At 36.4% G+C, this 10218-nt stretch overlaps 1 protein-coding gene and 1 pseudogene across 3 annotated transcripts; both read right to left on the bottom strand.

Moving 5' to 3' along the window:
• Nucleotides 1-3738: 3738 nt before the first annotated feature.
• LOC107483884 (pentatricopeptide repeat-containing protein At2g17033-like) lies at nt 3739-5182 on the bottom strand (annotated as a pseudogene).
• Nucleotides 5183-5708: 526 nt separating this feature from the next.
• Nucleotides 5709-9919, bottom strand: LOC107483892 (pentatricopeptide repeat-containing protein At2g34400). Of its 3 annotated transcripts, none has more exons than XM_016104497.3 (3): nt 9443-9919; nt 7131-8114; nt 5709-6873 (listed from the first exon to the last, which is right to left on the bottom strand). In XM_016104497.3, the coding sequence occupies exons 2-3, from the start codon at nt 7997-7999 to the stop codon at nt 5925-5927; spliced, it is 1818 nt and encodes a 605-aa protein (XP_015959983.1). In that variant the 5' UTR covers nt 8000-8114; nt 9443-9919; the 3' UTR covers nt 5709-5924. The 3 variants fall into 3 exon arrangements, with proteins under 3 accessions (XP_015959983.1, XP_015959984.1, XP_015959985.1); XM_016104498.3 differs by having other exon boundaries at nt 7131-8053; XM_016104499.3 differs by having other exon boundaries at nt 7131-8042.
• Nucleotides 9920-10218: the final 299 nt, after the last annotated feature.

The following is a 10218-nucleotide window of genomic DNA, read 5'->3' as shown; positions in this document are numbered from 1 at the left end:
TTGCTTCTTCGACCACCCCTTGGCCTTCGAAGTACCTCTCCATTTGCCATAGGAAGTTCTCCACCTCGCGAGCGTCCCTTACGCCCTTGAACTCCTTTGGCTTGGGGAGATCAATCTTTGTTGTCTCCCTTATAATGGTTGGTCGAGATTTCGCCTCCTCGAACCAAATTCGAACTTCCTCAAATAGCTTTAAGGAATTCACAAGCTTCTCTTCGATTTGGAGCATGCTTTCTTTGAAAGCATCTAATTCTCCCAACACGTGAGCCTCGAGGGTCTCCTTGTCATGTTCTATCCTTTGGAACCGCTCATCCATAGAGGATAGAACATTTTCCAACATAGAAACTCTTTCTTCTAAGAAGTTAAAGTCCTTACCTCTAGGCTCACTTAAAGAACGTACCTTCTTGCCTCCCCATTGAGAAGGAATAGTATCCCTTCCCCTTTGTGACTCAACATGCTCCATGGTGATATTTGAAGCCATACCCACAAACCACTTGTGCTCCCTCTCGAACCTTGCTCGGATACCAAGTTGTCACGGCCTTGGACACACTCCAACGCTACCGTGCTGGCACTCGGACTTACTCAACCTCTTGAGCTAAGACCAAGTCAGCCTAACCCTCAATACTTAGCAAGAAAGCTAAGAATACAAGAGAACACAAGAGAAAGGAAGCTTTGGTGGAAAAACACTTTATTGCTCAAGTGTGGTTACAAATGATTCACACACCCCCAAACTCTAACTCTCACCCCTATTTATAGCCATCCACCTCCTTTAATGGATGGTTAGGATTAAATCTAATCAACGGTCCAGATTAATCATCCAGAACCTTCTTTACAAATATCTATCCTACCACAACTCTCTAAATGTTTCTAGATTATTCCATACCACTCTTTATACTTCTATATACATCTATACTCTTCTAGAATACTCTATGACCTTCCAGAGCCTTCTAGAACCTTCTAGAGTATTCCGGAACCTTCTAGGACATTCTAGAACGTTCCGGAACCATCTAGAGTATTCTCAAACACTCCAGAAAACTATACAAACACTGTAAAATCTAACCTTCTAAAAATTTACCGTGACAACTTGCTTAACTAATTACCAATATTTCAATTCTAAAAGTTTAAATTAGCAAGCTGAGTATGATTTCTTATATAATAGTAGTTTTTGCAGTTGCTATCAAACCAATATATAATTGTATTTCATAGATAAAATAGGTTAAAAAATTATAAAAGTTATAAAGGTTGCACAAAGGATAAGACGCATTGATATTGTGATTAATTAGTAAGATATGAAAAAAATTGTTAAAGAAAACTTTGCTAAAATCACAATTTAATAATTAAAAAATTATTGAATGATATCATAAAAAAATAATTTAATCATTAAAAAATATTTTAAAAGATATTTTGATAAACAAAATTTAATCACAAAAAATAAAATTTTTGCTAAAAGATTTTTTGTGGAGTTGTTCAAAATAACAAAATATGTATAATCCTCAAGAACAAGTTCAAGTTTATACAAGTAAATTAGTCTAACATAAAATAATCTAAATAATGCATAAGATCTCTGTCGACCAAAACAATGATAAGATTGTGATCACAAGCAAAATTGCCAAGATGTAGTCGGAGTCTCCCTTCTATATGTTCATAGGCACATGATATTTTCATGTAATTCTATGACTAGTGGTCTATATATTGGACCATTATATAAGAAAAACCATTTTGTATTGCAACAACACTGATTGATTTTCCTTTAGAATGAACCGTTAAAGCGGGAACGTAAGTTTAATTATGTGAAAAAACTACCACAATATTCATTTCTTAAATTAATTGTCTCTTTCACCTTTTGAGCATATTAAAAAAATTAAAAGTACTTGAACACACTTTTGGTTAAATACATTAATATTTCAATTAATAAAAAAGTGAAAGAGATAGGTGATTTGAAAAGGAGAGAGTAAGAGAATGGATTTTTTAAATTGTTAAAAAAAATTGAGGGAGTAAAGTGTGATTTTTAACTCTTCGTTGCTCTCTCTCATGTTTTTGTTTGGTCTCACTTATAAGGGTGGCAATGGGTAGGATAGAGTAGGGTTTGGAGTCAACCCTAATCCTACCAGCGGGTTGAGATTTTTATATAAATTCAACCCTATCCTACCCGCTCTTAACTCGCGGGTACCCGATCCTACCCGTGGGTTACAAAAAAAGATGCAATATTATTAGATAACTTGATGATAATTTAAAATAGAACTGATTTTTATGTAAAAAAAAGTTTATTAAATTATCAATTAATGATCTTCTTTTAATAACTAACGATCTTTTGCATTTAGTGAGAGCGAGGTCTTTGGTTTAACATCTACTTAGAATATATTTTTATATAAGTATATAACATATACATATATAGGGTGCAGGTTGGTCGGGTAGGGTTGAGGCTCAACCCGCACCCTACCCGACCCGCACGAAAACCCTATCCGCACCCTATCCTACCCGCTGCGGATTGGGTTGGCAATCCTACCCGACCAGGTGGGATCGGGTTGGGTACCCGCGGATAGGGTACATATTACCACCCTTACTCACTTATAAAATTAATAGTAAGAGATCACACTTTACCTTATCAATTATAAAAAAAAAATTGAGAGGAACACTTTGTACTAGAAAACTAAAAAATTTAAGTTTTCAAAAGTATTTATTGTATAAAAAAGGTATAGAAGTTAGAAAACTTTTTAAGATAAGTAAAGTGCCCTTGACATTGTTAATAACCCTTATCATTTTAATTATTTAACTTTCTCATAAAAAATTTCTCTACAAAGCACTTTAATTAATACTTTTAAGACACTTGTTAATATAGTATCCAATAGTAAATATAAATATTCTCGTTAACTTTAATAGAATAATTAATGTGCAACCTATATAAACTTTTGTTGTATTAAACTGACAAGTAAAATAATAAATTTTTATATTATGGACCACAAAGCCACAAACTAATAGATAAATCGGAAGGTTAATGGAATGTTTGGAACAGACTAAAGGAAAAAAGTGCAATAATTGATATTGACATTCAAGCCACCACCAGAAAAATATTTAAAATGGTATTTGAACTTGCAATCGAGGTAACGTTTAATAGAGGGACAGAGATCGAAAGATTGAGACTGAGAGATAAAAGCTGAGAAATAAAAATTGAAATAAGTGACAGTATTGTGTTTGGTATAAAGTGAAAGACAGAGAACCAAATAAAAATGAAATTCTAATTTAATTTGCACAAAAGATAAAGTTAAAATTAATTAATTAAAATGGAGGTATTTTAGTATAAAATGTTATTCAAAATTTCAATTTCCGTCCCTAAAAATTTTAGTCCCCTGTATTCCCACTTTTTGGAACTACTGAAATACTGAAATTTTGAAGACAGACAGAAATTTTAGTACCAGTCCCTGAGCCAACAAATATGATATTGAGTCACAATCTCTCAATCTCTGTCCCAGTACCTCAAAACAAATGCTACCTTAAAGTCGTCCCTGAACTTACATTAGCCTTAATATTGTCCCTAAATTTAACAAAAGTGATTTACGATTGTCCCTGAAACATTTTTCGAGAAATATTTCTTAATGGCGTGATGACGTGTACGGAGAGACGCCACGGTGGATAGGTAACGGTTATATGACGTGGCTGTTATAACTATTTAACTCAATTTAGTCCTTGAAGTGGTTTATAACCCTAATTCCCAATTTGAGTTCCAGATAGTTGTATCCACCATTAGAAGTCACTCTCTTTCTTCTTCTCTACTTTCCTTCTTCTCCGCCGCATCTCCTTCAACCAAAGCAGCATAATCAAATAGGATGAACCTAAATGACATCCATGCAAATCCAATTTAGTCTCTGATGAATCCCACACTATTACCTCCTCTAAAATCACACAAGAATCTAGTAACTCCTTAACTACTATAGCCTCCCCTCCTTCCAATCTAACATTCAACTCCTCAATCAACAGTGGCAACTCATTCAGTCCCGCCATCATTCTCGTGATTATCGGACAAGAGTTTGATATAGAATTGTAGGTTCTAACTGAGAATGAGATGCCTGAGCTTCTCATCTTCTTAAGCCAGGAAACTATTTCCATGTGCTCACCATGAGTGCTAAAAGTTGAAAGAACCATATTGGTGCAAACAGTGTCAATCTCAAAGCCACCTCTCTTCATTTGATCCACAACTCTCTGCAAATCATGGAACAACCCCAACCTCCCATAACCATACATAATGGACTTCAACTCAAAAGCTAAAGGGTCAATTCCTCCACCATTGCCTCTCAAATCCTCAACCAAATCCTTGACTTCACAAGGCCTATCCATTGCACACAAACCACATACTCAAAAGCCATGTGTTTTATGTAAACAGAGGAAGAACTACAAAGAAGCTGATTCAGGTAACACTAAGCAACATCAAAACCTTTCTGTGAGCCTCGCGTGGAGTGTGACTCAAGCAACTTACAGTAGAAAAGAGTAAGCTCTTTGTTTCGAGATTCGAATTTGGAAGTGGCTCCAAAGACCAGAGCTTCTGCTTCCTCAGAATGACCCAGTTGATCAAGAAGCGCGACAAGGTTAGAAACAATGGCAGGGTTCCAAGTGAAAACCAGGGAGCTTGGATGATACATGAATAAAGCTACAAAATTTAGGGAAATTAAAAAATAGAGAAAGAAAAAAAGGGTTTAGGGTTTACGGCACCCACAGGGAGAGCGAGAGAAGAAAGGTGAGAAAAGGAGTAGGAAGGAGATAGAAGATGAGAGAGTGTGGATAGAGCAACCGATTTGGGAGAACCATTAACGAATTGACGTTTCTATGCTATTTGGGTGCCAAATAAAAAGTGCTGTCGTTTTGGAAGTCTAACATGGCCTCCGTCAATCCAAGTAATCTTTCTATTATCGAAAAATACTTTAGGGACGACCGTGAGTTACTTTTGTTAAATTCAGAAACAATATTGGGGATCAATATAAGTTTAGAAACGATTTTGAGACTCGATTGCAAATTCAATGGCCACTTCGAATATTAACTCAAAAAGAAGCAAAAAGTTACTAACATTTCAATTTTGAAAAAGAAACACTGAGGAGATGGGTGATGGGTCATATACTCATATGTATTGTACTTTTAAAGTGAATGTTATAAAAATCTTGTTACACAAAGCCCAACAAACATAAAGGAACACCATTCGAGATTAGTAGAAAACAAAACGTTTGCTTAGTGCTTACACTATTATCATGTCAAAGTAAGAAATCAACATTTTACAAATAATTTCTATCGAATCTGCATTGATGGAAAGGAAAAAATTGTTTCCCATCTGATATGCAAAGCGCAAGTGTACTTCTGCAGTTTTATGTTGACCTAACTAAGTTGCCATTGGTAAATATTGAATCCAAACATAGAGAACCAAAATTCTTGAGCATTTTTCAATTTCTTGTTCATCTCGTTGATATAAAAAACTTGGGTTGCATCCCAAAAAATTGATCACTTGCCAGATCTCATTGACCAAAATTGATTGCCATATCCATACAATAACTATCCTAAAATAAATCTGCTTTGCCACATTTTCCCCTACTGCTTACGAAATTGTCAATAGGGGGGCAATAATTCTCATGGATACTCCAAAAGAGATCGGCACCAAAAAACTGATTTCATTGTCATTTCCTTTCCATTTTCATATGGCATTTGGGGCATATGTATCTGCTAGAGGTTCGTTTTGTCCCCCTTGAATTATATAAATCAAATCTTTAAGTATGAAAGAATACTTTAACGTACCTAACACCCACTACTAATGTTGATATGTGCCATCAGATCAAACTTAATGAAACCAAACCAATTGGAGCTGAGAAAGCTGAATGCTATGTAGTTCAAACGTTAGTTATTTACTTTCCAATAAAACAACTCTTTCAGCAATTCAGCTCCTCATGCAGCTAATCAACAATTTTAGGGACATACCCTTCCCTTTTGAGCTCCTCATACAGCAAATCCATTATGCCATATATATCCGTAGCACTTATGTGCAGACCATCACCAGCATGAAACTCGTGCAATTGATTCTCAATTTCAATCCAGCTACAACCAGGTGTTTTACTCACACCCTTTTGTCTCATCAACAATCTCATCCTTGCTGAATCTTCCAACATTTTTGAATTTGCATATATTTTTGATGAGATGATATAGTTCCCGGAATTTGAAGGATCCAACTCCAGAAGCAGCCGCATAACCCGTTCACCTATATCTACATTTTTCAGCCTTTGACACGCACCATGTAAAGCTCCTAATGTGACCTTATCTGGCTTTTCAGGCATTTTCTCAATGAGATCCCAAGCTTCATACAGATGACCAGCGCGCGCCAAAAGATCAACCATGCAAGAGTAGTGCTCAATTTTTGGCACTAATCCGAACAATGTGCTCATCATATCAAACAATCTATAGCCTTCATCAACCAGGCCTGCATGCACACAAGCAGAGAGCAATGCTACAAATGTTATATCATTGGGACAAGCACCACCACCCTCATCCAACATGCACTGAAATAGTGACAGTGCTTCCTTTGCTTTGCCATGAGAAGCAAGCGCAGCGATCATTGCATTCCAAGAAACTTCATTTTTCCGTGGCATGTCATTGAAAACTCTCTGTGCACTGTCTAAACTCCCACTTTTAGCATACATGTCAACCAATGCAGTAGCCACAAAGATATCATGTTGAAATCCTCTTTGTGATGCATACTCTTCAATCTGTCTCCCCAAATCCAAAGCCCCAATCGTGGCGCACGCAGACAGCACGGTAGTCAAGGTAATTTTATTTGGAACAATTCCCTCTTCCTTCATGCAATGAAATAAAGAAACTGCTTTATCTGCCATTCCATTTTGAGCATATCTGACATGTATAAATCATAGAATATATGAAAAACATAAAATTGATATATAGGAAAACCAATTAAAAAATTAAGATTCATTCATATTGAAAAAGTGTCTGCAACCATTCTTAAATCTGCTATCCACCCATATAAAAATATTATCATTATATTTGTTTTCATTGCAGTCTACTACGTTATCAAACTATGAAAAGAAATTGAACACGAATGAGAATATAATATACAGATTACAGAATTTGCAGAGAACATAGTTAGGTACCCAGATATCAGAGCATTCCAAGTGATAGCATCTCTTCTAACCATTCCATCAAAGATCCTCCAAGAAGATTCCAAATCCCCACACTTCCCAAACATACTAATCAAAGCAGACCCAACATACGAATTCACCTCCATCCCATTATCCACAACAAACCCATCAACCCACCTCCCCAATTCCAAGTCCCCAATCTCCCCGCACGCCCCGAGCACACTCACTAAGCTCATCTCGTCCGGCACGAACCCCTCCCTCCTCATCTCCCCAAACACCTCCACAGCCTCCCTCGCAAGACCCGCCTTCACGTAGCCAGAGATCATCGAGTTCCACGACACCAAATCCTTGTCAGGAATTTCATTAAACACCTTACGTGCAGACCAAGACTGCCCACACCTGGAGTACATCGTAATCAAGGAGTGACAGGTATGGTGATCGGAGCAGAGGCCGAGCCTGAAGGCGGAGGCATGGGCCAAAAGGCCATGGCAGAGGGCCGTTAAGTTAGCACATGAGAGGAAGACGAAGGGGAAGGTGAAGTTGTTAGGCTTAATGGACAAAGCACGCATACGGTAATAGAGTTGGAGGGCAAACGGGTAGTTGTGCCACGTGGCAGCCAGAGCGCGAATCATGATGTTGAAGGCATAGTCGTTGGGGTGAGGAGTGATGTGAGAGAAGAGGTTGAGTGCATAGGGGAAGTTGTTGAGGTGGATGAGCTTCACGAGGAGGTGGTTGGGTTTGTGGAGGTGGTTGACGATCATTTGGGCGTGGACTTGTTGGAGGATGCTGCTGCTGCTGCATTGTTTCAGGAGCTCCAGGAGATGGAATTCCACTGAGTTTGTGGCGGTGCCGATAGTAAGGTGCCGGCGGCAAAACTGCATGTGTCACCCCCACCAAGAGTTGTTTTCCTTTGACGTTTGGATACTACAAATGAACTATGCTTTGTGATATAAGGATTTACTTTGTCCAAAAAATGGATACTTCCATGAATATATTCTGATGTGAAGAAGATGTTCCATATGTTAGATGATTTAATTAAATATCTTCTGGTCAAACATGTCAAATTATCTAACGTAATATTATCTTTATATGAAGATGTCTTTATGAAATTCTATGTGTACATTTAATTATATAAAACAAAAAGTATATTATGAAAAAACTTTCATATAGGGATTTAATTTTCATGGAGGGTAACTGTCAATATAAAAGAGTATTGTCAAAACGAATTTTCATAGTAGTTACTTGAAAATTATTTAAATATCTTAATTTGATTAAATAATCGTATAAAATTTTTTAAAAGTGTATCAAAATTAAACTCATAAATAATTATATAACAAATCAAAAAGTAAATTACTCGAAACAAAATAAAGGTAATTTATAATTTTTTTTATTTGTATACTGTTATCATATTATGAAAGTGTTAATGATTAATCTTCCTTTTATTAACATGATCAAATGTCTATTATTTTCTCTGTGTTACTAGATAATTGGCTCTTTATGATATAGAATGCAAGAAAAGTTTTTTCAATTCATGCAATGAATAAGAACAAAACTAACTTTAAAAGAAGCACCAAACAATATCAAGATTCTGGAAACCAAACCGCTCTAGCTATTGTTTACTAGTTTACTAATTCAACCGGTTCAACTGTGGTTTAACTAGAATAACTGTTTTATGATAAAATAATAAATAAAATATAAATAAACACACCAAAACATAATTATAGGCTAATATGAACCCAAATTAAAAGTACTGCATCCAGACCTAAAAATTACCAGCAACCCAATAACAAAAAAAAAAGGAGAAATCTCAATAGCAAGGATCACAACAAGAACAATTTAATAGATTAACAAGAACAAGACCCGAATAGAAAATCTAGCAAATCAATAACAAGAAACAAGGACAATCTCAATCTCAAGGATCACAACAACAACAATTTAGCAAATTAGCAAATTAATAATTTGAGAAGAACACAGCAACCCAATAATCTCGAGGACAATAATAGGTACACCACAACAACAATTTAGCAAATAAACAAGAACAAAACCTGAATAGAAAATCCAGCAAATTAAATCACAGCAACCTAACAATTTAGCAAATTAAGACAACAGCAGCCCAACAATTTAGTAAATTATCAACTTAACAAGTTCAAGAACAGAAAATCACAATAAAAACAAACAATATTAAAGACAACAGAACAACAACATAACAGAATCAAGAACTTGATCAACAATCCTAAACCACAGTAATAACAACAATAATTGAAGAAGAAAAATCACAGATTAACCATCCTAAACCAATTAAAACATCAATTGCAGTAAAATACCTTCTAGAGTACAGAGGTGGAGGAGCACGGAGGGCTGGACGCGGCAGAACTGGAGAAGAAGTGGCCTGCACTGCCGCGGAACTGGAGAACCCGGCCTGCACCTCCGCGGAACTGGAGCCGCGGAGGGTGGTGCGTCGCGGAACTGGAGCAGAGGAGGGTGGGGAGCGCAGTGGAAATGGAGAAGAGGAGGATGGAGCGTGGCGGAACTGGAGGAGAGAAGGGCTGTAGCGCGGTGGAACAGAGCCGATACGGCGGAACAGCGGTTGCGCGACGGAGGAACGACGCGATAGGGACGGCGGCTTCGAGCAGTGGCGGAGACGAGCGCAATGGAGACAGCGGCTTCGAGCATATGAGACGGCGGCGGTGACCGGCAGTGACGCGGCGGTGGCTGGACGGAGCAAGTGATGTGATTTTTATTTTTCTTTTGCAGAGGGAGTGAAGGAGGAAAATTGGAGAGCTCGAGAAGAAGAGACTAGGTTTGCGTTAAGTTTTTTTTAAGTGAACTATCAAAATCGTATTAAAAATTAATCCTAAAAATCTAATTATAAATAAATTTTTAAAATATTTAAAAACATAACAAAAATAATTAAATATTAAATATATATTTTAAAAAATTATTTTAGAGATTAGATTTTGATTTAATCTTTTGTAAATATTATTAAAAAAAATTTTATCTTTAAAATTTGATAATTTTATATCGACCGATTTTTTTTAAGTTAGTATGTATAACCGTAATTTTTTGAAAAAAATAAAAAAATCTAAAGATTATATTTTAT

The sequence above is a fragment of the Arachis duranensis genome, chromosome 4 (genome assembly GCF_000817695.3).
Source record: "Arachis duranensis cultivar V14167 chromosome 4, aradu.V14167.gnm2.J7QH, whole genome shotgun sequence".
In the NCBI taxonomy this organism is placed as follows: domain Eukaryota; kingdom Viridiplantae; phylum Streptophyta; class Magnoliopsida; order Fabales; family Fabaceae; genus Arachis; species Arachis duranensis.
This window is presented reverse-complemented; position numbering and strand designations above follow the sequence as displayed.